The sequence below is a fragment of the Semicossyphus pulcher genome, unplaced genomic scaffold (assembly GCF_022749685.1).
Source record: "Semicossyphus pulcher isolate SPU_LCO1_2020_fin unplaced genomic scaffold, fSemPul1.0.p SCAF_10, whole genome shotgun sequence".
Lineage (NCBI taxonomy): Eukaryota > Metazoa > Chordata > Actinopteri > Labriformes > Labridae > Semicossyphus > Semicossyphus pulcher.
In genome coordinates this window covers 18,032,026-18,059,407 of record NW_027211604.1, presented here as the reverse complement: position 1 = coordinate 18,059,407, position 27,382 = coordinate 18,032,026, and the positions used below count along the sequence as shown (strand labels likewise).

General features: G+C 40.5%; 1 protein-coding gene across 2 annotated transcripts in view; it reads left to right on the top strand.

Annotated features, from left to right (window-relative positions):
• Positions 1 to 27,382, top strand: part of LOC138595647 (rho GTPase-activating protein 26-like) — a 100,305-nt gene that overhangs the window by 27,869 nt on the left and 45,054 nt on the right. For both annotated transcript variants that reach the window (XM_069666995.1, XM_069666986.1), the window contains exons 2-4: positions 18,959 to 19,054; positions 21,339 to 21,400; positions 21,683 to 21,754. In XM_069666995.1, coding sequence (XP_069523096.1) covers positions 18,959 to 19,054; positions 21,339 to 21,400; positions 21,683 to 21,754 — 230 coding nt within the window. The remainder of the gene's footprint in view (positions 1 to 18,958; positions 19,055 to 21,338; positions 21,401 to 21,682; positions 21,755 to 27,382) is intronic.

Here is a 27,382-nt window from a genome sequence, read left to right as displayed (position 1 = left end):
GCACAATATTACCGGGGATGTGATCTAAATGGATTAAATTGACATTTTTCATTTCACGTCGACTTTAACTCTTGGTCGGTTAAGATAATCACATGACATGAACAATGAATCAACAACAACCTGACTGAGAGAAACCAGCCAGTCAACTGTAGGTTCTGTCATTGAGTGTGTTCAAAAACAGTCACATTAGTTATTTACAGTAAAAAGCAGTCTGTAATGGATGGTCCAGTCCATTCAACTGTTAACAAGTAACTGATTACAACTAACAACTGTTTAATTATCCCATAGTTTTGTAAATACACGTTTTGACACCGCTGTACACAACACATTTCCTGTGCTATGACAGAATGTTCCCATGCCACCAATTGGGTTCAGATTTTCTGGCTGGAAAACTGGACGGAGAACCTACTTCCTCTTCCTGTTCTTGTTTGGCACTTCCTGTTTCAAACTTCCCAGAGCTCCGACAAAGAAAGTAGGGAGGGTGGTCACTGTAAGCCTGGGAAAACTTTTTCCTATGTGAAAGTGACAAACCTGTGCATGGTGTTTGATTATTGTCTCAAACATTGATGAGTTTTATGTAGAAATGTCAGGAAAAAATGTCTGTTTCAATGTCCCAGAACCAAAGACAACATCTTCTTCTTGCTAGTTTCTCTGGAGGTTTCCGTTGCGTGTCACAGCCTTCCTCAGAGTATGGTGTTCAATCTTTGGTCGTTCAAGTTGCTCAATTATCATCATTTGACATAAGTATTAAACTGCAATCACTTTGTCTGCAGAAGATGAGTCGTACGGTTTCAGCCAATGTAAAACATATTGGTTCATTGGTTCTTAGATTGAAACATTTCACCTTTTTCCGTCTGATTTTTCCTGCTTGTATAAATACCATTTACAGGCTTATCACTCTTTTACAAGACATTTTATTTTGGAATTCAACAAAAGGACTAAAAGAAGGATCAGACTTCAAGTGAACTTCTTTCCAAAGTGGCTACATTAGTCAAACTTGGCAATTACCAAAACACAAATGTACTTTTTATGTTTCCCAATTTTCCTTCATTTATGACTTTCACTCGTTCAAGGCCTCTCTCTCTTAATCCTCTCCTCCGTCTGTCTCTGAAGAGTGGAAGGAATGAGGTCAAGGAGGATTTCAGCCAATCCTGTTAGAGACTGCTGATTTATTTCCTGGTTAACGTCGCTCAGAGTCTGTGCTTAGAGCTGCTGTCCTCAGTTGTCCTAGGCGGAGAAGACTGGCGTGTAGACTAATATCTACAGTGAAGTCAGCACTGGCTCTCAGGCTGCATGTTGGCAGATAATGTGCTGGCTTTTTATCTAAGCTATTGGAAGGCAAGTCGCTCTTGCTGTAGAGCTGGCTACTCCATTAATCATGTAGAGTGTTTAAGACTGGCATAAAAGTTGTAATAGATTACAGGAGAAATTGGCAATTTTCCATCAACATGTTGACGACAACATCTTCAGGGTCGGTCCTTTGATTTTACACAGGCCTTAATTAACTTTCAGTACTTTTTATTTACCAATTAAAGAACGAAGTGAAAGATCAGATATGGTGATGGTACACCATCAAAAGCCTGGCATCGAATGGTTGTACTGAAAGTATCACAACGGGTGGTAAAAGGTTGACATAGACAGATAAACCATGCACAGTGATGCAGATGCAAAACAAACTGTGAAGACTTTAGATAACCTGCCGTTTTAGTGAAGGTGAGTTCACAAGGTCACAGTTTAGCCTTAGGAGAGGGAGCGGTTCGGGTCAGGCGGAGGGGAGGAAGTGGACCAAGGCTATTTGGAGACTAACGCTAATCTGGTTAGCGTGGTTTCCAGCCGCTCTCCTTTCTCTTTCTCCTGTCATTACTCCTGCCATACTGGTCGGATCTAACAAGTAGAATGGCTTTCAAAGACTCAGTGTTTTCTCTTCCTGTGTGGCAATGCTCATTTTGGCTGATTATTTGAGAACATTTGTGTCATGAATAAAACGTCTTCGGCAAAAGTTGACGGAAATACATGTGGACAAGGTTGTCTCAGCACTGTAGCTTTAATATGATTTATTAACAACCTCTTGACATAATTAATGATGAAGATAACATTTTTCCACTGTTTGTGTTGGAATGGCCTTCAGTTTGTCTTGTACCAGCGATGACCTTTTAGTGGGACGACAGAGCCTCCCAGGCAGCTCAGACAACTACAACAAGCCTGCAACAGAAGGAAATCTACTCTGTCATCCTCCGGCTCCACATCCCCTCTGCGTGTCTCACCTTGTCTATGAGTGTGTATGTATGCGTATGTATCCTTGCGTGTTTCTATCATCCTGGTTTCTCCGCACTGGCTGTCAGCTCCGTGTAAAGGGAAGGTCATATGTTCTCTTACGTTTCCTGTTTTGAAGGGGACATCCTGGCTCTGAGTCAAGTCATGGTTGTCATACCAGAAGAGCTTTTAGATGAGCTTTTTTTGTGGAGTGTTTTAGGCTGTCATAAGCCTTTAATCTACCATTTATTCACTCGTTTATATGTTAAAATGTCAGAAAACACCCACCAAAGTTTCCCTATTGCAGAGTAACATCTACAGCTTGCTTGGTTTGGAGAGACAAAAGACTAACAGTTAAAAATTACAAGCTAAAACCAACAGTTGGCATCAGCTTCTACCAACAGTTTCTGTTGACTGACAAATGTATTAATTTACATACAATAACAGCTCAAGTAAGAGTGTCTGTGTGTGATATTAGCGTTATAACATACGCTATATTGAGGGATTGTTGGTGTCTGATGGTGGGTTCCTGTCTGTGGCTGAACCAGCTGCGATGGTAGTTCCTGTTACACCTCGCCGTCTGTGTAAAAGCACAGAGGTGGAATGGTGGAGCAAAGTCCTTTCTGCCACTGAACCAGCTGCGATGGTAGAAACAATATTACGGCGCTGTTTGGTTCAAGTATAAAGGCAGAGTAATGGTGGAGCTGTCATGTAATCTCTGTATAAAAAAGGCTATAGTGACAAATCCTAGAGGCTTTTACGCTCAGCTGTATTCACCCAGGACACTTGTATTAGTGCTGTAACAATGTTACACAAAACATGGTACAATAATAAGCTTTGAACTATGGGGAACTATTTTTAGGGCTTTGAATAATTATAATTGTCATAATTGTCATGAAAAACGACTACCAGAACCTTCCAGAGCCAGCGTTTTTTTTTCCAATTGCAGATCCAAATCTAAAGTAATCACATTTATGATGACAGAAAATAAGTCAAATCCTCACAAGCCAGTGAATATTCAGTCATTTAAAGACTTATGTTCATGATTATTGCCTTAATTTTCCTGCTGTTAAACAGGAAGCAATCAAGTTGACAAAAAAGAAAAACAAAGTGATGTAAGTGTAGACCGTGTGAAGCTTTTATTCTAAACTAAATAAAGGTTAATCTGCTTGTTGCAGAAAACATCTCTACATCATAAATAGAGCTCTAGAGCAAATGATACCGGGGGCATACGGATACTTGTGGCGTCTGTGTTTCCTTCACTTTACAAGAATTCATACAACTGGAGGAAAACTTGGTGTTTTCCTTTGAATTACGAGGTCAGTTTTGGCCAGAGCCGGGCATTTTCTGGCGCTGTGTCCCCCCGCTTGGATACCGAAGTCAGATTGCCCCACATTCCTGCTGCGGATTTTTCCAGCGGCTGCCGGCAGTCCGCAGGATGATTTCACCCCACAGACGCTCTTTTTAACAAATGAGAGAGAGAGAGGAAAACCTCCCCGGTTGTCTGTGTTCGCTGTGTCAGCAACAGGCGTGGCAGAGCCAAAAAGAGAGCGGGAAAAAGAGAGGGAGAGAGGTTGAAAGAGGGTTACAGAGAGTAAGAGAGGGAGGGGTGGAATTAGAGTAAGAGAGGCTGATAGGAACTAAACAGAAAGTGAAATAGAGGAAAAGATTGAAAGCAAAGGAAGAAATAAAGGCTTAAAAAAAAAAGCGAGACAGAGAAACTGGACTTCCTGCTTCTTGTGGTGGCCCGGCTTCTTTGTGCCTGTTGCTAGGATACCAGCACAATGTGGCCTGGGACAAGAGGAGGCAGACTGTAACAGTGATGTACAGTGTTTCCCTCTTTTATTCTCAGACTTACACAGATAATTTCCACCCATTACTCTCAATTATACAGTCAGCAATATAGTTTTACCCACAGACTCTGGAAAGATCTCGGAAGTTCAATGTTTCATTGTCTTGTTGAAGATAGAAAGTTGTCAGATATCAAATTCTGACATTTAGTGTATTTGTTAGAGCGTGACTAATACTGGATTATGAGCCTAATATGACATCAATATTTCAGAATCAGAACGAGTTTTTGTTGGCCAAGTATGCGTGCACATACAAGCAATTTAACTCAGGTTAGGGACACACAAATTGACATACTACACCTAAAACAAGGACAAGTTAGACAAAGGTAGCACAAACAATTAAACACTAAAGCTACAAGCCTTAGAATACAAATACTGTATATATTAAAAACTTTTAATGGACTGTACATTATTTATAGAAACCCACAACAGCACTTGTAGAAAGGAGACAATAGTGCAAAGGTGCTGCGATAAATATTAATATGGATCTGGTTGCTATACACAAGAGGTAGATGGTTTGTATGTACAGTATAGAGAGCATGAATTGGTGATGTGATAGGAGTATGCGTGAAAAAGAGGGTGAATTTAATCAATGACAATAAATAATGAATAACAGATTTCACACTATCCATCAATCTATCCATTATCTATTCCCCTTATCCTGTTCACAATCACGGGGGAGCCTATCCCAGCTGTCAGCTGGCGGGGTACATCTTGGACTTATCGCCAGCCAATCACAGGGCTGGCAATAAGTCCAAGCGACTCTTGGGCTGGCGATAAGTCCAAGCCAATCACAGGGCTGACACATCGAGACAGACAACCTTTCAAGCTCACATTCACACTTACAGGCAGTTTTTGAGTCACCAACGCCTTGAGCTGTGGGAGGAAGCCGGAGTACCTGGAGGGAACCCACACACGCACAGGGAGAACATGCAGTGGATTTCTTCTTTTAATATTAGTTAATGATGTAAAAGATTTTGTATCTTTCTGTTTTTTTAGCGACAAAGCAACCAATTTGGCCTGTTTGACCTTTCACCTGAATGATTAGTAAATGTATAAAAATATATATTTATTGGCTTAATTAGTGCTGTAACTAATTTATAACTAAAATGATCACTTGATGCAGCCTCATAGGAACAAAATTAAATAAATACTATCTTTTGGCTGGTATATATTAAACATATGGGACAAAAACATTCATTATAATGATGTGACTGTTTGGACATAAATCCTTTGCAACATTTAAGGTGTTTCTCAAGTAATTATGCACACAAAATAATCTGTATCTGAAATTAAAATGGTTGTTTATTATCATTATTTATTCAGAGGAAGACATCATGAATAGTAAAAATTATTTACCCTACAATATCTTTTATCCTCTTCTTCTGATGCCTCCAATCTGGAAACATTCACGTCTTCTTCTTCTCCAGCTGTTTCTTAGCTCACCTCCATCTCTCACTCAAACTATACGACTGCCTTCCTCTTGCTTCTTCTCCGTGTTTCTCTAAACTCTTCCTGCCCTCTCTCTCACTCCACTCAGTTCATTCTAGTTGGGACTTTGTGTGTCATTGTTGGGTTCGTTTTGTTCCCAGGCTTTATATGGCCATTGTTAGTCACTTTGTCGGCCTCTAACAGCCATTCAGCCGGTTTGTGATGAGCAGAGTGCTACTGCAGGGCAAAGAAAAGCTAACATGAACTAGCAGCACAGAGCTTCATTGACTTTCTGTGAGATTTGGAGGATTTTGTGAAGATGACTTCATCCTGTTCCTTCTTTAAATTCCTTCCGATGGAGTTCCTCGTTGGGATGGGCAGTTTGACTCTCATAAAACAGGAATGAAGATGCAAGTTGGGTGTGTGCACGCTCTGTGTGTGTCCTGTATAAACATTATATCTACTGTATCAGTACAATGAAAGAGTTTGGACTGTCAGCTAATTAAAGTGAACTTTTACAATACACACACAAACACTTGTCCCCTGAGTCGCTGCACAGACACATTCAAATGTGATGAAAGCCATCTGCTGCGATAGACAAAGGGAGTGTTTCCAGCATGTGTGTGTGTGTGCTGGCTCTGCTTTGTCAACCCCAGTGCTGTGTCATGTGTTGGCCCATGTTTGCTTTTATAAGTGCTTCCAAATGCGGGCAAGTCAGTGCCCCTGTTAGTCCCCCTTGTATGTATGTGTGTGTGTTTACTGTCATGACTCCCACATGTGAGGGAGTTCCATCACAGTTTAGGGCTGTTTACGGTCCAGAGAGCTGCTGCTGGCATACACACAAAGGTTTTCACAACATTGTTTGTAATGTGGACATATATGTTGGATTTATGAGAAGAAAGTTATACAAAGTAAAGTTGGAGGATAAAGTACTTAAAACAGGGCACGTTAGATTAATCTGCTTTAAACAAATGGCATGTAGATTACTCCTCTTTAACACAAACAGCTGTTTAATTTCATTCATTGTTTTAAAACCTGCACAAATATTTAGATCAACTGTCAAATTTAAGTGCCAAATTGTGGCTTAAGTATTACTTCATCTCCTTCTTCAATGCCGTTTGCGGTTAAACGTGTGTTTAAAATAAAATGGACAGTGATTGGCTGGCGTACAGGATCAGCGGGGGGTATGACTGAGCTATTGGAGCTCCGGTTTGTGTGTCAGGCTGTAGTTAAACCACAAGCAGGGATATTTATACAAGTGGCGGCAATTAGCATGTGATTGAGAGGTATGTAGGAACTGTGGGTGAGCACAGATGTGTGTGTGTGTATGTGTGAGTGTGTTTTAACGTTTTTGTCTTTTGAATCAGCTTGTGCTTTCTGGAGCATAGGTTTGTGGTTATCATGCTGGTGGTGGGAAGTGGAGCTATGTGACCAGTAATAGACTGTTTCTGAAACTCAGACTTCAATACAGTGCAAATGAAACATATTTTAAGCTAATGATATTGCTTTTACTTTTATGAGTAAAAACTACAAACTGTTTGATCATTTGTATTTTATTAATTAAGTAATATCACATGAGAGGGAGTGATGTTTTACTGAATATCAGCACTGCTGTGATTCACTTGTAGGCACGAGGCCGTGCAGATATTCAGCACAACAATCCAACCTTGAGTGTGATATTGCTTTTATACAACAGTTATAAATGCTGCAAATAGTAGTAAACAGTAACAATCAACAACAGATTACATTTTGTTCCTCGAACTCAACTAGTTTCACATCTTAACTGAAACTGTTCTGTTGTTGCCAAGCAACAGTACACAAACATTCTCCTGCACTCTGTGTCGACAGGTCACCACAGATCAGCGTTTTTTTATCATGTACATTTATCTGTTTGTTTTAATTTATCATCAACCAGTGAAATAAGGGTCTGCTGTGTGATTCTGAGGTACCAGCTTGATCAGTGGAGACATACACGGTCTGCTGTAACAGTATTCAGAACACCCAGCTGAAACAGAGTGAAAAGTCCCGGTGATGTTGTTCTCTATATCAGCACTCATCCAATGCATCTTGTCCAATCAGATTGCTTGACTGGAAGTAACTGTTGTATAATGATGATTGATGATTGTCTTATACAAAACTGTAAGGTAAAAAGAAAAAAACCAAACTTAAGTGTTATCATAATAATCATTACAAAACTTTACTAAGTTTTGGCCATAGATCGAAAATCCTTTTGAATTCCCAATCTAGTTCCGTGACCAACATACTGCTTTGTTGATTTGTTTTTTGAATAATCCCCGATTCGACTAATTTCTCAAGCACTTAGTGGTTTTATTGCTGAAAATGTCTTCATGTTCCAGGCTTCCCTTTTAAGCTGCACCCAGAAACAGCTAACAACATATTTAACAGTTCTGGTGATCGCACGGATCCCACTTCTGTGGTTCTTTGTTTTTCTCCGATGACATTAACATTTTACATTTAAATCAGAGGTCTGGATTGGACTTACTATTAGAACGGACTGCCATCAATTTTGGTGCAGACATTCACGTCCCCCTTAGGATGAAATATATTAACTTTAGTGAGCTCTTTACTTCTAATCAGGCAATATCATCGAGTCAAATCAAAATCTTATTTCTCTATTACTTTGTTTTATCACCAAATACCTGCAAAACTAACATATTTCCCATCAGCCTCTGCTGGACCTTTGTGTTTAGTGCTAGTGCTCCAACATTAGCATGTTGACACACTAAAGTAAGATGGTGACATGTTACCTGCTCAACAACACTTTGTCATAGTGAGTATATATGTAAAGTGACATACACATTTTTTTTCTTATTCAACCATTCGTTCGTGTGCTCACACCAAGTAGAAGACACATTTTTGTAAAGAGTTAGCCGTAGCTTGGGGGTTGTCTCGACCCTCTTGGCAGCAGCTTGGACTGATGACATATTTACGATACGAGCAGCCAGCTAGCCTCTGGAAGGTGGTGAGATAAAATACAACTCTGAGCTGTTTTTCTTCTCCTCTCCCCGTTTCTCTGCCGATCTCTCACCCTTTCTTTCGATCTCTGAAATGACGTTATTGCTGTTGCATCCAACCCAAACTTACTCAGTGTTCAAAAAGGCCTGGGTTGGATCCTCTGCTGTGCCATAACAAACCATTAAAACGGACCTGATGTTTGTATGCAGTCGAGTACTCTGTAACATACTGTATTTCAAGTCAGACTTTACCCTTTAACATTAACCTTCTTTACCAGCCTGCAGGGACAGTATGTCTTAGTATTAGATAGTAAATACCTAACGTTACTGGACAGCAGTGAGCTTGTTTCTTCTGTTCTCCAGCTGCGTTGGAGGATCGTATTACAGGCGGATCATGGTCCTGAAAATGTGGGTCTGTAACAGGATCTACTTTCATGGCCAGATTTGACCTTAATCACCAATATACGCTCGACTGTGGGCACAGGAAGAGCGATGAGGCCGTATATGTTGTACGTCAATGTGCACCGACTCGGTGTGCTTCCCTTGCAGCTGACTGAGCAGAATGGACAGACGAAGGGTGACCTTTGACCCCTGCATTTCCCCCCAACCCGCACTCACCATGACAACGCCCTAAAGAAGCCATCTACACTTCCTTGCTTTTCTCTCTCCAACACTTTCCCTGCTTTGCCGCTTATTGTTGCCATTTAAGTGGTGTTTCCTTCCCTGCTAAATGTGACCTTGTGCTGTCAATAGAAAAGCCGTTTGCTGTAGGGAAACGCTCAATGTTTGATGATGTCCTCTTACATTACACTTGTAAAAGTTGTTCCAACTTTATTATTGTGGAAGAAAATAGGCAGACCGGAGATTATATTACATTCAAACTCACAAGGATTCAATTAGATTGTCTCTGTTTCAGGGTAATGCTATCAGGACGCCACAGTGATGATATTTGACAACACTGACCTTTCTGGTATCAGCCTCTCTCTTTCTGCGAACGTCACTCCTGCCTCTCTTTTTCTTAACCTTTCTGTCATTCACACACACACACACAAATTGCTGTACATAAAAACAAGAGTATTTGGCAGAGGAGGAGGTCGTTGGCTGCCAGTTTTACAGGAATTCACCGAGAGAGGTGAAAGGATTTGGCAGCAGGCGGCAGGCTGATATTCACATGGAAATTAAATTGAATCTGTGGATGGAAATGGTGACACTTTTGTCAGTGGATCTGTACAATGTAAAACTTAGTGAATGTACAAGGTTGTTAGAATGAAAACCTCATTTTCATAATTGGCTGGAGACACGATGACTATGTTCCACGATGTTAAAGCTGTAGAGGCTGACACAGAGAGTGGCCTGGACAATATTAGCTTTGGGAAAAGAAAAAAAAACCAAAACCAGATACCACTTATATGTTTTAGGTGACTTGAAACATTAGAAACAATGCCTCATTCAGTTTATCCAATCATCCATTATCTTTACCGCTTGTACTGTTCATGGTTGCAGATGTCATTGGGCGGGAGGCAAGGTACACCCTGGACACAGACAACATTTCACGCTTACATTCAAACACAGGCAGTTTGAGAGCCACCAATGAACCATGTCTTTAGACTGTGGGAGGAAGACGGAGTACCCGGAGGAACCAACGCATGCAGGATACGTTAATATGTTATAGGTCTGCTCAATTAATCTAATTTTAATTTGAATTACAATTTAGACTTCAACGATTGGATGGATTGGATCGTACGATTTTTCATTCAACTTAAAGCAGCTTACAGTAGTCTGTATAGAAGTCAATAATCAACCCAAAGGACATCGTTTGAGTGCATTTGACAAAACATGTTAAGTATTTTTTTTAACAGACACAAACTTTATTAAAGTTTTTCTCTCACCAGCAGGCCATGAACTTTACACGAAACACTAGAGATGTTTCAGCTCTATAAATACTATACTTGTTTGAAGCCACATGTGGAAGTAAATTAAAGTCAAACGCCACATGTTTCTGTTGGTCCTGGAACAATGGCAGCCACAAAGCAATATTTACTCTGTTGCCATAAATTTCTTTAGAATCAAAACAAAAGTGTCTCAAGAAAAAAGTTGGTCACTTCATCCTGCCTGGACACTCGAATTAGCCAATCCATTGTTGTTTGAACAAAGTCAATCTAGGTTGTAATATCCTGTTAAATCATAAGACTAAACAAATTGTACCTGTTTTGTTGGTAATGTGATTTTACAGATTGAATTCATTGATCCCTCTCCATGCTTGGCTGCTGGGTCATGTAAGAATCCAATGAAGACACTGAAATCTGTCATTGTCTCCTCACATGAATAGTGTGCAACTGTGTGTGTGTGTGTTTGTCCCACTTGATGAATAGCGTTTCTATTCACATGCTTGTGGAACAAAGCTCCTGCAGAGTTCAGGCTACTGCTGGATATCCTGTTGATATCACACAGGCCCATTCTTTGGACTGTGTGTGTGTTTGAGTTAATACACATAGCAGCCGTTGTGCAGTGCCGCTGCATGGTTGTGGTTAATTACAGATTGCTTTTGTGTAGCTAACAGTGCTGTGTGTGTGTACTGTATGTGTGTGTTTCTCCGTCTTTTGTGAGCGGGATGCCTCAATACAGCAGTATCCAAGCTACTGTCCCTTAAATGTCATCTGTCATCAAGTTGCAGTCGGAGCATGTGACCGGCATATTTGAGGCTGACAGGATTCCCCTCCGCTCTATGGCTGCAGATGTGAAGCAGAAAATTATAAGTAGAAACCAAGATTGTGCCTCATGAGGAAACTTTAGCCTCGTGTCATGGCTAGGGATGGGTATCCAGAACTGTCTTTTTTTTGGTACCGGTATGTGATTGGTCAGTACCAAAAGTACCGATAAGCTCAGTATTTAATGTTAGCAGACTGTCTTATTTAATATTGTTTTCATTCAATTGTTTCATCCTTATGTAGCCGGCATCCGTCCTCTAGTGATGACGAAGCCACTGACGTCAGGCAACAACGTTCAGGTGCATCTTCGTGCAGTTTATGTAAACAGGGAATTGCGTCTTAGGGGGCTAACACGAGCGTCCTCATGAAACACATAAAACTTTATATAAATCTGAAGCAGTGCAGCGTGTTTGACTGGTTTAGCTAAGCGGCTAATGCGAACGCCGTTGCTAGTGCTACCGCTAGTATGTCCTCAGTGCAGCCTCCGAGTCCCGGTGGCTCCAATAGCAATGCTGCACTTACTAAATACCCATGGTTCTTATAAATAAGCCTGTAGTTATTCAGTCACTGTTGTTAGCGCGCTTCGATTGATAGCACTTCTAATTTATGTTCCAATTTAATCCATAGGCAGCGTCAGCCGCAGCTTCATCTGCAGTGGGTAGCGTTAGCAGACACCCAAGTTAAACCGAGTATAGATAAGCAGTACAGATACTCGAAACACAAGTTCAGAGTGTTGACTCTGCCTCCAAATTCCCCAGATCTCAATAGAATCTCAATCTCAATCGAGAATTGAGATCTGGGAATTCAAGAACTAAGAATCCCTCGTAAGTCTTGAGTGCAATCTTATTTCGGTTGACACAAATGATACACCTAAATGAAACTCAAAGGCATGAATGCATACATTTACAGGTTCTAATTGACATAGCAAGCAGATAACATGTTCTATCCTGAATGTGTATGCAATAGTACAAGACTGGATATTAATGCAAATTCAAGTCCCAAGTTTAAGTCGTGTTCTTGTCACTGTTTGTTTATTAATATGCGTCTCCGTTGGGGTTTGAGCTCAGGAGGAAGTGAAAGAGAGAAGAATGGGGGGAATTCTGTCGTACGAGTGTGAGAAAAGAGGGGAAGAGGACAGAGAGGCGTGTGTCAACAGGGTCACTTATTTTTAGCTGTCACTGTCCTCTGCTGGCCTTCCTGCCTGGACACAGACATGCAAACACACACACTCGTACACACACAAATACTAGACAGCAGTAACACCATGGCATCATCCCTGCATCCATCTGTGAGCCTCCAACAATGTCTCTATTTTCTCCCCTTCAGCTGCAGATCTGATATGCATATTCAAAATATTTCACATATCTTTCGTGCAGTGGCTGATTTTTATCTCTTTAACAACAGACCTACGCAGTGATACCAAGGATGGAGAACTGCTGTAGCACAAGGAGCAGCAAGACATCAATCCTGTTTGTCAAGTTATATTATAACCAGTCCTTGTTATTTTATTTATGCATTTGTGAAAGATAAGCATTTCTCACAGGATGTAGACTGTGGGTATAAGCCATAAACTGTATAAAAAGTAGGACGAAATGAAAGCTCCCTAAAAGTGAAGCCTAAACATCTCTAGCGCCCCCTGCTGACTGGCTGCAGTATAGCTCATAAAGCCCGCCTCCTCCATGTTAACAGATGGGACATGAGTCAAACTATAAAATCAAAATACACGTCAAATGAATTTTTCTCAAACATGGTTTCTGTCATTATAGTTAGTTCTTATCATGCTGATTTAAGTGTTCATTTTTCTGACAAGCTTATTTTTAATTAGTTATTTGATGCTGTAAAAAGGATGATTGACAAATACGGCTCCTGCAGCCGATCTGTTCTGGATTAGCAGAGTAGAGGAGGAACGGCGAGAGGAGACGTAACTAAAACAATCACTACAGTCATTGAAGTTTACATATCTGTGAACATCTGCTTCAGACCAACACAAGAAGCTGTTCTGCTGTTAAACACGCCAACGCCGTTGGGGTCCTTGCTGTTTTTTCCGGTAATTTAAGTGTGTGTTTTGGTTAGCGGAAGTGGCTACGGCGGCTCCACCCGCCAATCTCTACTGCGCAACTCTGTCAGCAGCGCAAGACGGCAGCGCCTATAATGGGGGCTATTTTGGCATCGATTTAGTACAATGAGAGCAGATGGAGATGCGTCGTCCATCTATTTATACAGTCATTGGTATAAGCCAACTATTGGCGACCTATTTCTGACAGAATTCTCCTCCCCATTTTCAAAATCCTGGTCGCTACATGAAACATCCAAACCAGCAACCTACACACTGAAAATAGCAAGTTTTGACAAAGACTTTGAGTTTACAATAAGAACAATAAGTAAGTAAGCCATACATCTTTTATCGTTGTACGAGTCATATGACATGTTTTGCTGGAATTTAGCCATTTTTCTGCCAGGACTCGCCTGCCAGAGATTAAAATCTTCCACCAAAACAAGTACAAAACGCTGCCCTGTATAACAAGGGCTGGTTGGTGCACTCTTGGCTTTGGGCCTCCGAAGACAATTGTGATTGTAATACAAAGAACACAGCGTTTGTACATCGCAGTGTGGACGTGGGTCTGACTTGGCGAGAAAAGTACAAAAGACTCATGACTGCTTGGAAATAGCAACCATAAATGGTAAGGCATCATCTCGCTACATCCGTAAGTAGAAAATTCTTATACACGCGAGCCTCTCTGGACAATGTACTTGTTGGTGCATGTAATTCTTTCTTTATTTTGTAGTAATTCATTTGTGTTGGCGAGAACCAGAATCACATTGGCCAACGATGTGTTTTGGATTTAGAAACACAGTTTGATTGAACTGCGAGCCCCCTTCGGCCCGATGTGTGGGTGTGTACAGATGTGAACCTGTGTTTGTGTGTGTCCGAGTTTACCGCCGTTGCCAGAATCTATCGATGCGTGGCTAAGGGGAGCTGTATGACATGCATGATGTATCTGCATATATGAGCCAGAAAGGATTCTTATGTTACCTCATCGCATTGTTTGCCAAAATGTACAGCGAGACGTGCTCCAAGGAGAAGTAAGCTAAACACAACTGAAGGCTTGTCGTTCGTTCTTTCATCACAGTTTTGAACACATTGTTTCTAAACTAAAGTCATCCTTCATAGTCATCAGAGTGTTTACTCAGTGTGCCAAATAAAGATGAACACAGAAAGTGTTCTTGGCATGTCCATAAAACTTGGACCTTGTTAGATGTGCAAACTTCTTATTATGTTGTTAGCAACACTGTTAAGTAACTGACAAACAGTGATGCAATCATGATCGTTTCTGCACACACTGAAACAGATAACTGAATACTGTTGCTAATAGATATTACAATGATTTAAAAACACAGAACAACATATCTACCTGTTTTAAAACTGTACTATAAAACTATAAACTTTGTTATAATGTTATAATGCAACAGGATGTAAGCACAAAGATGTTGGCACTCGCAATAAAGTATGTAACTTTTAGTGAAAAAATAACAAACAGCAGCTAAATGAAATGAACGTGTTTCAGCCCAAGGCTTTCGTCAGCGTTTCACAAACAAATATGGGTGTGTAATGATGGAATACAGCTTCCATGATCAGCTCTATTCCATTATTATTACAGTCTTTATTGTATTTGTATTCTTATTTTATTTCTGCGCCTGTTGATTCTTTAAAAAGGTGTCACTCTCTTGCGAAACGCTGATGAAAGCCTTGGGCTGAAACGCATTGGTTTCATTCAGTTAATGTTTAGTATTTTTTCACTGAAAGTTATAGACTTTATTACGAGTGCTGACGTGTTTGTGCTTACAGTATTACCTTTGAATCGGCACTGATAACCTTTGTCGAGTTTTTGATTTCAACACGCCAGCTTTGTCCTTTGATAATGCAACACGATCCCACAAAAAGTATACCTAGAAATACCATATCTAGAAGTGTTTGCATTGTAAAATGATACTAAAAAAGTAATCAAAATGAAGACAAATTTAGCTAACTTTATTAAACAATTAAGCAACTACTACTTGGTCACCGTATATCAGACTATTTTAGGTCTTTGTTGAGCCATATTGTAAATATCATACTCTAAAATCATCACAATATGCACGATACACTTTTCACATCTCCCAGATCACGCTGTCTGGTCTTACATTATGACTCTTCACCTAAACAGGAGCGTACTGTATACATATGAAATATCTTAAACTATTGATAATTAAAGATGAACATTAATTTCTAATAGGATGTATAACACAGTAATTAATGTAGTGAACAAGGGCAGAAAGTCTACAGGAGTCAAAAGAACAATATACAGCAGTTGTCACTACAGTACGCAAATGTTAGCTAGAATGTCGCATTAGCGATATAGCTGCTAGCTTAATTTACAGTAAGCTAATTAAAGAAAAACTAATTCTACATCATTAATAATGACCATTAATCATGAATTACTGCTGTAATAAAGAGTAGCAACAGGCGATACTCAACAAGAAGTAGATAAAAGTCAATATTTGCTTAGAAACAAAATGGTGGATTTAACTATGTCTGCTATGGAGCTCAGCCAGCAGGGGCTGCTACTAGCATCACAATGTTCAGCTGAAAACCACTGCTGTTGGCAAAACTACATGTGATAGACTCTTTCACTGTTGCATAGTAACTATTAGAATACACATCTAACCGTAAAGTAGCGCTATGTAACAGTATAAGTGTATCTGAGGTTAATAAGCCCTTCTGTTTTCCTACTCGATGGTCTGTGGTTGGTTTTGATGTTTATGAAGGAGAGCAGGTAGAGTGTGGCAGGAGCCAGAGTGGAGAAATTAACAATGACAGGCATGTTTCACTCACAAGGCGCTGAGAGGAACTGTCAGTGGCAGAAAGGAGAGTAAGGGGAGGCCAAAAATAAGAGAGCAGAAGAGCCAGAGGGAGAGAGGAGGGCGGTGTAGAGAGAGATATACGGCTGTGTAGCTCAGTGGACACATAGCATGAGATCAGGCACAGTGAGGCCACCCAGGCTGAAAATGATGCTTTCATGTGCGAGCAGACAGAATCAATGAAAAGCTACACAAATAAAAGGCCTGTGATAAAATGTGCGATATAAAACAGGAACTGCAATGGCATCCAAAAAGTACCTTGTTTGTAATGTAAGTGATACTCCACCCAAAATCTCTGTCGGCTCTATGGTTACTGTTGCTAACTAGGCTACATAGTCACCACAAACATTGGACAACAGCTTTGCAAACCTAAAACATGTTGTTTATACAGTTGATATGTCTGCAGTGCTGCAAATGCACTTGGTAGTTGCATCACTACTGGTGTGTCACAGATGACTTTGCCAGGTGCTGACATTTCTGGTTTTCAAAGCTGTGGACGCACACACAGCAGCTTCAAAGAGCGTAAGCCATGCTGTGCTTTTAAAACAGAAATGCCACCCTCATTTATTCACAGTGGACAAGACACCACCAGTGAGAGATAGCTGTGGTGCCCTTTTGCTATTTGGCTTGTTCCTTTCATATTTATACATTCATGTCCACTACAGGGAACTGTATAAGCCAATGTCAGACTTTGACTGATCAACAAGATAATATTTTAACAAATGCAATCAATGGATATGTTATTGATGCTAATAAATTATATAAAATATCAGGGCTGCTCGATTATGGCAAAACCATAATCACGATTATTTTGATCAACAATTGAGATCATGATTATTGAAAACAATTACTTATTGACTTTGGAACAACAAACATTTATTTAACTTTTTTCTTTTAAAAAAAAGTGTATTTTCTTGAACTTCAAACATTTTTCAACTGAAAAACTTGTAAAATAATAAATACATGATTAAAAAAGTTATACAAAATATAAATTGATATTAAAATAAATTCATAGGCCACTCTGTGATTGAAATTTAGGTGATTAAACAAATTGGTCGTGTTCCTTTGTGGTGCAGACACCACCGTGTAACAAATCTTTCACAGTATTTGTTGTTGCTCCTCGTCAGACTCTTTGAAACCAAAGTGTTCCCAAACAGTCTCTCATCATCATCTTGGCTCGGACTACACTACATGCCACTACAGCCTGGCGAGTGAGTGTGGGTGGGGAAAGTGTCACTGCTGAGGGAAAGGGGTGCGCTGGATTTATATCACAGGACAAAACGGGAGCATCATTGCGAAACAGCGCGTCTTGTTTTGTTTTTTCAATAATCGTTGAAGCTAAAATTTGTAATTAAAATTTAAATTAGAATAATTGAGCAGCCCTATAAAATATTAATGTATCCTGCATGCGTGGGTTCCCTCCTGGTACTCCGGCTTCCTCCCACAATCCAAAGACATGCTTGTTAGGTTCAGTGGTGACTCTAAATTGCCTGTAGGTGTGAATGTGAGCATGGGAGGTTGTCTGTCTCTGTGTGTCAGCCCTGTGATTGACTGGCGATCAGTCCAGGGTGTACCCCGCCTCTCGCTCAATGACAGCTGGGATAGGCTCCAGCCCCTCCTGTGACCCTGAAGAGTTTATTTTTATTTTATTTTATTTATATAAGAATTTATTGTATAATTGAGGTGCTTATTTTTCCATTGTAAATAAAGTGGAACTTAATTTTAACGAGTCACAGTGTGAATAAAGTTGAAATAAGTAAAGGATATTAGAAGAGGACTGGTAGAACTGTATGTTTTTTTTTCTTTCCAGCTCTCTGGTTCTGTAAAACCTCAGTTTATCCTTCACAGTCGGATCGTGGTCTCAGTTTGGTCATACTTTACTTATTTTGACGCTACGGAGCCGCCATGACTCACTGCTGACTGACATCCTACGATGTCTTCTGAGTCGGTCCCAAGTGAGATAGTTTGTGTGTTTTCAGCATTTGCCTGTGCCAGCATGTGTGTGTGTGTGTGTTTCTGGCAGCAGTCGCAGGAGCTGCTAGGCCTGCGTTTTATTTCTCTGACTGGCGAGCTGCAGCAGATCTTTCCAAACGCGCACACACATACACACACAGATTTGCATGGAGGACCCGTGGTATTGACATAAACATGGCCAATTACACTCTGTCTGTCTTCTCTCTCTACACTCACTGTCCTTTCCCTGACTCCCATCTGTCTTTCCATGGGACTCATCATCCATCCTCTCTTCCTTTCCTTATTTATTTCTCTGAACCCATGTCTGCATGTTTGCTTGTGCACTTTCCTGCTTTACTTATACTGTAACTTAGAGTCATAGTATTTCTTTCTGCTTTCCCCTTTTTCCTTCCCCTCTTTTTCTCCGTGGCAAACCTCTGCCAGTCCAGCAACAGGAAACACAGTTGTGAAGGTGACCCTGCCTCTAGTTTAAGTGGAAGGGAAGCCAAGCTGGCCGTGAGTGTCTGTCTCCTAGGAGCTCTTAGCGCCTCATGTATTATTTGAAAAGCATCCGTCTGTCCAAGGGCTTTCACTGCCTCGCTTGGCTAATGTGCCCCAAGTTTAATGGAACTTTTTGCACCATTCAGCAGACATGCACACGCACACAAATGTTCACACACACGTATGAGCTGTCAACCTTCATCACTAACACCACTGGGGATCTTCTCACAGTATCCGCCTGTCTGCATTTAGCCTCTTTCCACTCACTCTCACTTTCAGGATCTGCTTAAAAAGAGCATGAAGAAAAAGAGTGAAATATAAAATGCTTTAAACATGAAATGTATCTTTCACGCTGTAACACTAAAGGCGTCTTTATCTCTTCTCTCAGGTCTCTCAACAGCCAAGAGGAAGTTCGCCGACTCTCTCAACGAGTTTAAATTCCAGTGCATCGGAGACGCCGAGACAGACGATGAGATATGCATAGGTAAGCTCACTGATATGAAGTCCAATATATTCTCTGTGTTGGCAGAGGAAAGCCTGTAAATAGATTGCAGACGATGCTCTATCATTTATAGTGCCCGAAATAGAACCGCCGTATCAGCACTGATTCAAAGGCCTGCTTGGATTTCAGTGCTGTTACAGAGGAAGCAATAAAAATCTGACTGTCTCTGCTTTTTTAGTGTCAAAGCTCATTCTTTATGCTCTGAGTTCATTGTGAAACTGAAAAAATTCACTGACTAGTTACAGAAAAAAAGAGGAGAGAGCTTCAATTTAAAGTCATTTCTGCGACTAATGACTAGCCTCAGCTGATTGTCAATTATCCTAAATACTGTGATCATTTTGCCCTACTCTTGAATTTTGCAGTCGTGGTTTTGGTTGTTTTATCATCTTAAATGGTTACAACTCAGCTTCTTTTATCTTAATGTAATGATCTCAAGATTTCCATTTAAATAAATGTCTGTAAAGTCACTGTCTATCACCAAATGAGGTAACACAATGGTGATTGAGCCTATGGCCCACTGATGAAAGCCATTTACAATGTTACAGACTGGGTGTCAGTTGCGGCTTTCGCGGAAAACATCACAATCGGCGCCCAGTTAGTGGTTTGTTTTGCCAGAGAGGGTAGGCGGAGCTAAGCGGCTGCTTTTCCGGTCTCTGCAAGTGTTGCGAGTAAACAGTAATCTACTATGGCTGAACAAACAAAGAAAAGATCGATGACTACAGATACAACTTCAAGATTACCACTTTGTCTATCATCTTAATTGGCTACAATTCAGCTTTTCTTATCTTAATACTATTATTTCATTTCCACGTAGGAGTCTTTAAAGTGTATTATTATAGAAAAATATCTAAAATATGTCATTATTTTGAAAACCTTTCACTAAAACTGGGCGACAAAGAGGGTGAAGCCAGTCAAATTGTGCACAACTCAAAACCATGCTTCAGCTACATTTAGAGTACAAATCTATAATCCAGTTTACAGTGAAGATATTTGCTCATTCTTCCTGACAAAAGCTTTATACATAAAATGCAGTCATGATTACAGTGCCAGTATTTCCTCTATTATCAAAGCGTGGTTAAGTATCCAACTTGAGGTGACATGTTTCAAAGCTCTTTCTTATTGTAACTCTTCCCTCCTCTCAACTAGTGTTACAAACCTGTTGTTGACCCAAACCTCAAACACGCTGGTGAACATGAGCAAACTGTATAATATTGGTGGTACAGTAAATGAGGTTAAATAATCATTAACTCCATGAGCTCATGAGCCTTGCAGCACTCTCTGTGAAACATGCAGCGGTGGCCACACCCTCTCCTGCTGCCTTGCTGTGTCTGTGCAGGCCGCAGCTCCTCACCGGCCTGACCCACCCTCCACTGTTGTTGAACTCATCCTGGCTATCTTTCCTGAACAGCTTGCTGCTCAACTTGGCTGCACCCCTGTACTGTTGATTTTAGGATGTTCATAGTTATATTCATGTGATGATGATGTAAAAAGTAGAGTGTGTCCTCGCACAGCAATGCAAAAAATGGTCTAAGGATAGCTTCTTTTAGCTTTAACAGGTCAATATCTTTCTCTCAGTGTAACATTTTTATTACGCTACATATTTGATAAAGAATGTGTGATTGAGCCTTCTGAAAAGTTCCACTGCATTTTATGAGCTTTATTAAAGGGTTGCACTCTTTTCATTGCATTCCTAGCATAGTCCTGAAGATCTGCTCCTTTATAGTTTGATCTAATTTTCCAAGAACCAAATCCTCCAGCTTGAAAAGCAAAGGGAAGTGTGTGCGTGTGTGTAAAAACGTGGTGATTAAAGAATAAACTCCTTTGTCTGTGTTTGCATGTGTGATTTCAACAAGCTGCACGTGCTCAGTATGCGTGTGTGTGTTTGTGTGAAGTGTTGGACAGCGATGGAGGCAATTGAAGTGGAAACTCTGACCCAAAACAATGTAGCCATGCCTCTCCTGCCAGCGATCGGGGAAACAAGCACCGAGCTGTGCTCGCTGTGAAAGCGCCATAGAAACAAACCCTCTAAATTGCGGTTTCATTTCCAGTTAATTACTCTGCTGTGTCATGAGTTTGGAGACATTTGTAAGAGGTCCAAGAGCAGAAACAAAAAGCTTCATCCCCATTGCCTGGTGCCAACTTTCTTCAAACACACTCCCTGTTTGTGTTCGCCTGTACTTGTGCCTGTCTCATCATTACTATGTGAACCTTATCCCTCACTGTTTTGTGTTTCTGTCTCTCGCTCTCTCAACATGTCTGTCCTCAGCCAAGTCTCTCCAGGAGTTTGCGGCGGTCCTACAGAACCTGGAGGATGAGAGGACACGTATGGTGAGTGCCAAAACATATAAACATATAATTACTCAGCAAATATTTTGACTACTACCTGATAGATGTATTTTTGAGCGGACATTATTGGCTGATGTAAGCCAGTATATTACCGATATACATGAGTATTGACATATACGTTTTTTTTGTCATATATGGCATCATATAATGTTCAAAAATAGACCAAGTGAGCTGTGTCCAACCTCTAAATTCAGAGGTTTCAATCAGGAATGCAATATGAGACATCGTTATGTGTGTGTGTGTGTGTGTGTGTGTGTCCCACAGATCGAGAATGCCAGCGATGTGCTGATCATGCCTTTGGAGCGGTTCAGGAAAGAACAGATCAGTGCAGCCAAGGTGAGGAAACACGAGTGCACAGCGAGCAGGACTGGTGACAGAGTAGTATTCTACACGTGTATCGTGCTGCAGTATTGATATGCTGGCAGGTAATCATCGATCAGCAAATCAATGAAATCCTTTTAGTGCTTCCGCAGCTGTTAGATGCACAACAGCAAACACAACACCCAGCCAAATTACTATATTTATATATGCAGCCTATATAACTTTTAGACAGGTGTTCACATTTATCAGCTGTCTTGTAAATGCTTTAAACTTAAAGATTCATCAAGTCATATTTTGTAACTTTAAATTACAACCATTGCACTTAAGTAAAGATCTCAGCACACTGCCTGTCTTTATTGATTATTGATTAACCTTTGACACTTTAATGGAGGACTGCAGAAGAATGTGCAACCTCAACACAGAAACGTTTACGTCACTGCAGTTTCTTATTTAAGAATACTGGATTTATTGTGTCAATACATCCTGGTGTAAAATGATGTATGGATTTAGGGATGTTTCACTAAATGTTTGGTATACAATTATATTAGAATTAGAAGGCCTTTAATGTCATTATACAATGTACAATGAAATTTCTGAAATGCTTCACCTTAGGTACATTCAGGCATCCACAGTAACACTGTAGATTGTACATGTTTATTGTCACACCGGTTGTACAAGTACAATCGTGTGAAATACTTATGCTGGGACATGCTGATTAGAAAGGGTAAAATATTAAATATAGAGGCATAAAATATAATCAAAATAATAATTATAATAGTAAAATTAGGAAGCAGTAAAACAGTAACATAAAATAAAAGTAATAAGTCATAATAGTTTGTAGTCACAGAGCATCTCCAAAACTGCAGCTCTTGTGGGGTGTTCCCGGTCTGCAGCGGTCAGTACCTACGAAAAGTGGTCCAATGAAGGAAAACCAGTGAACCGGCGACAGGGTCATGGCTCACTGATGTGTGTAGGGAGTGAAGGTTGGCCCGTGTGCAGAAGAGCTACTGTAGCTAGGAAGGTGTCAGAACACACAGTGCCTCAGACCAGTCAGGGTGTCCATGCTGACCCCTGTCCACGACCACACGTAAATGGTAAATGGACTGCACTTATATATCTTTGCGAACACTCAAAGCTGCTTTTATACTACACGTCACGTTTACCTATTCACAGACACATTGACACTGACACACACTGATGGCAGAGGCTGCTGCTAAATCAGTCAATCAGTTATCACATTCATACTATGCCACCGGGATGGTACAGTGTCTCGGACACTTCGACATATAGACTGAGGGAGCTGGGGATCGAACCTCCGACCTTCCGATTGAAAGACGACAGACTCTACCACTGAGCCTCAGCCACCCCGTTGAAAGAGCCTACAATGGGCTTCTGTGGGATGTGCTGTACAAGTCCGATCCATGGAGGCCCCGCCTCGCAACTTGCAGGACTTAAAGGATCTGCTGCTGATGTCTTGGTGCCAGATACCTCAGCACACCTTCAGAGGTCTAGTGGAGTCCATGCCTCGATGGGTCAGGGCTGCTTTGGAGGCAAAACATGGTCCTATACAATATTAGTCAGGTGGTCATAATGTTATGGCGGATCGGCCAAACAATGCCCTAATACAACATTCCGCTTATTACGCAAACCTCAAAGTTTTAATGACACTTTAAAATGCTCAAGATTTATTATGAAGGTCACCGTCTCAGTCAGTTGTTTGCACAGTACAACCACACATTGAGCTTGCACCGAGAGACTTTGGTAAAATCCCTTTAAGACGGGCGTGTAGTAAAAAGCTGTATTATGTTACACTTAGAGAATATTTACTGCATGTCTAAGAGTCTCCCTCCTTTACAGTGACTGTCCATTAACGTCCATCAAGGTCTGAAGCACGGGTACATGACCTGGATAGGAGATTAGAGGAATATATAATCCTGACATAAATCACTGGTTTCCACTGTGGGGGGTCTCTCAGGCCAGCGGGGCTCCCTCATGGCACGGCCTGTGTTGTTTTAGCGTTTCAGTGTGTAAATCTTTTTGGTACTGGAGTCATTGTAGAGGAGGGTGTGGAAACATTGACGCAAGTAGGTAAACAGGAGGAAGTTAACTTAAAATTTACAGCACAAATATGCGTTCAAACAATCTTTTAAGCTAAGAATAATTAGTATACTGTATATTTCATGATTTAAATCTCCTTGCTGCACGTCATGGTGTCGTCATTAGGACCTAGATGAGAAGCCACAGGGGTTCCCCGGATACATCCAGCATTAAACGTCTTAATCACTGCGTTCTCTGCTTATCCATCTCCACATAGCAGGTCATTGTTTGATTGTGACCTGATGGCCGGATTAGACAAGTGAACGCATAATCTGCGCGGTTAGGTCAGCATGAGTGATTTACTAATCCCAGTTTAGCCCTAAAAGAACCGATCACATTGTCGTCTCCTGGTACAGATTCACCTCAGCTCCTGAGCCTGTGACACAAGAGGAGCTGAAGGTGAATTGCAGAGAGTGGATGGAGAAGAGTGGAAAGATACTGATATAAAACAGTTCATTTTGAGGAAATTCAATGTGTTCAATAAGTACTGCAAGCATATATAGCACAACACTATCAGCTCAATGAGGGACAGTGTGGACGGGATGCATGCAAGGCTGTCATAGAACAGAGTGGACTTGAGACTTGCATGTAGCCTGGTCCAGTTCATAAGAACCATTTGTAACTCAAGAAAACCTACACCTCAACTCACAGCTAACACGCACAAATACGCACTTTGTCGTCTCCATAATATTGTATTATCTTTAGTTTGTTGTCGCTTCTACAAACCGCTGACACAAATAGCTAATCCGACGTCGTACGCTGCAGGCGTAGTAACACGTATGTGTTGCGGTCCACACAAAGTAGTGCCAAATAAAGAGGCGTTCTTACTGAAAAGTGAAACGTGGTGAAATATTCAAATATAGGGTACAATTGATACAACTATTGATTTTTAGGAGGGACGTCCTTATAAGTGGATAATTTACATGTGGAATTGACCCCATGTGCAGCGGCATATAGCTAGTTTCAATGCCGGTGCTCCGGCCGGTTTCTAAACACCGGGGCCGTGCTGACCGGCATCGACTGTATGTTGTACACTTATTATTGATAAGTATCTCATACAACCCAGCTTCAACCCTTTCAGCTAAAATAACCGTCTACTCTTGTGGTGACACTGTGAATGTGAAATGTATTACTATTACTAATGTTTTATTTTAAATTTTTTCTGTTGTTGAAGGTCGACTTTTGTGTAATCTTGAATGTTTTGTCTTGTTATCTTTTTTTATAGACCCCAGGAAGAATAGTTATATCTAATGGGGATCCTAAATAAATAAAATAAATAGAAATAAAACACTACTTCTCAAACTAGCATGAGACTGGCAACCTTGCACTGTAAAGGACAAAGAGCTGTTAATGTGAGACCAACACTTGTGTTGAAACAAATACATCAGTCCTGCAACAAATATAAAAAAACCTGTCTATTTGGTGAGGATTGATTTAAAAAAACAGACAAAAAAACAACAACAAACTAGAATAAAACAACATTCAAATTGCTTTACTGTAATAAAAATGTGTCTTTATTGAATTGGGTTTAAATTACTAATGTTTTGATTAACTTGAATTGGGTCATATTTCTAACATAAACACAAACATATGACCAGAATAAATGATACTGAAACCTATATGACAATGTTTGTCATAAAATGATAGAAAGATTAAAGTTTGAACTTGTTAAGGTTGACACAGTTACAGTTTTACAAATAGATTGGATCTGATCTGTTCTATTAGTTTAGGCCCCATCTAAGGCGCTGCAGGTGCCTCCTCTGTAAACTATAAGTTTAACGCTACAGAACAACGCATTTATTCTTGACTTTTAGGAACTGGTGCCTTAAAGTTTCATGCCATGTTCTGTGTGCGGGGAGTGATGATCGCATCGTGTGGCTTCATGTCTCACTGGGACTTCCTTGCGATTGTTGACATGACACAGCAGCGGTGGTGTGTGGAGTCAAACCTGATTGTGTGTGTGATGATTCGGTGTGGTGGCAGAGCTGGAACTCAAACAAGACAATCATTAGTTAGCTGTCATACTGGGAGGAGACTGCCATCTGCTGGCTGCGGGGGGAAGTACATTTCGGTACTCCAATTTAAATGCCTCTTAGTTCTGTACAGTTATTGGTAAAACAATAAACAATGAACGATAGAAAACATGGCATTTATTCATAACTAGTGTTTTTTAACCTCACATTCCCTTGAAGTAAGAGTTGAACAATTAACTTCCTGTTGATTAAGTTCTCTAAAAAAGTTTTAATCAGATTTATGTCATGGTTTCTATAATGAGGGACACATGGCAGAGGCTTGCATCAGCAGTATTTTGGGGCATGATTTCCTAAGTGGATATGAAAAAGGTCAAACAGCCAGACTTTGAACAGAGGCCTTGTTGTTTAAGGGAGCGTTCATCATCTCTGATGTGTTCTGCAGCTGCTGTCTGTTCCTCCTCTGGCCCGCTGGACTCTTCTGTCTGTCTAAACCAGCTTGGCAGCCAAACACCTGTGTCATGTGACTGCAACAGGGGCTGACATCATAGGCTTGTCTGAGTTCAGACCGACGAGGAGAACAGCTTTTAACTCGCACAAATATCTCAACAGGAACACAGATGTACCCAGCAAATTGAAGCAGTTTATTACATTGATGCAACAAATCAAAAAATACTGTAAAACAGGGCTGCTCAATGATTTACACCATTACCCCCAATTTACCTTTTTTACAGTAGATGTTTTTACAGTTGATGGTAGGAAATGCACAAGTACGTGTGCCAGCATGCAAAATACCAGAACCTTGAAAATAACAGAACTCATTAATACTAATCATTGTACATTGTAGGAAGTGGTAAGCTGGCCATCAGCGTGTCTACTTCATATCTACAAATTTATTAGTACAGTTTTGTTGAAAGGCCATGCTGGGTAAACTCCCCTTATACTGTATAAACAGCTTAAGAGACCACTGCAAAAATAAGTTTTTGTCTGGTTCCATAGTTTTTTGTGTTTGTGTAACTTTGTTTGCTTGTATGCAACATTTCTCCCTCCTTCAAAATAAAATATTCTCATTTCGGTCTTTTATTTGCAGAAAACGACGACTGACTAAGACAACAAAAAGATGCAAAAAAAGGTGTTTTTCAGATTGAATAATGCAAAGAAAACAAGTTCATGTTCAAACAATAGAACACTAATGATTGATCTTAGGAAGAGTTCACAAATCAATATTTGGTGGAATAACCTGGTGTTTAATTACAGCTTTAATGCATCTTGTAAGACTTTCACATTGCTGTTGGGTGACGTTGGGCCCCTCTTGGCCTCTTGATCACATTCAGGAGGTTTTCAATGGATCAGATCTGGATTTGACTGGCCATGATGTAGACAGAGATGCTGATTTTAAGGAAGATTTGTAGTTTCTTAATTGTTTCCGGAGCTGTATTAGCACAACAGTATGTCTCAAACTAGCATGAGACGCAACCTTGCACTGTATAAGATTAAGAGCGTATAATGTGAGGCGCACGTTTGTATGAAAACAAATACAGCAGTCCTGCAGCAACGATAAAAAAACAATATTCAA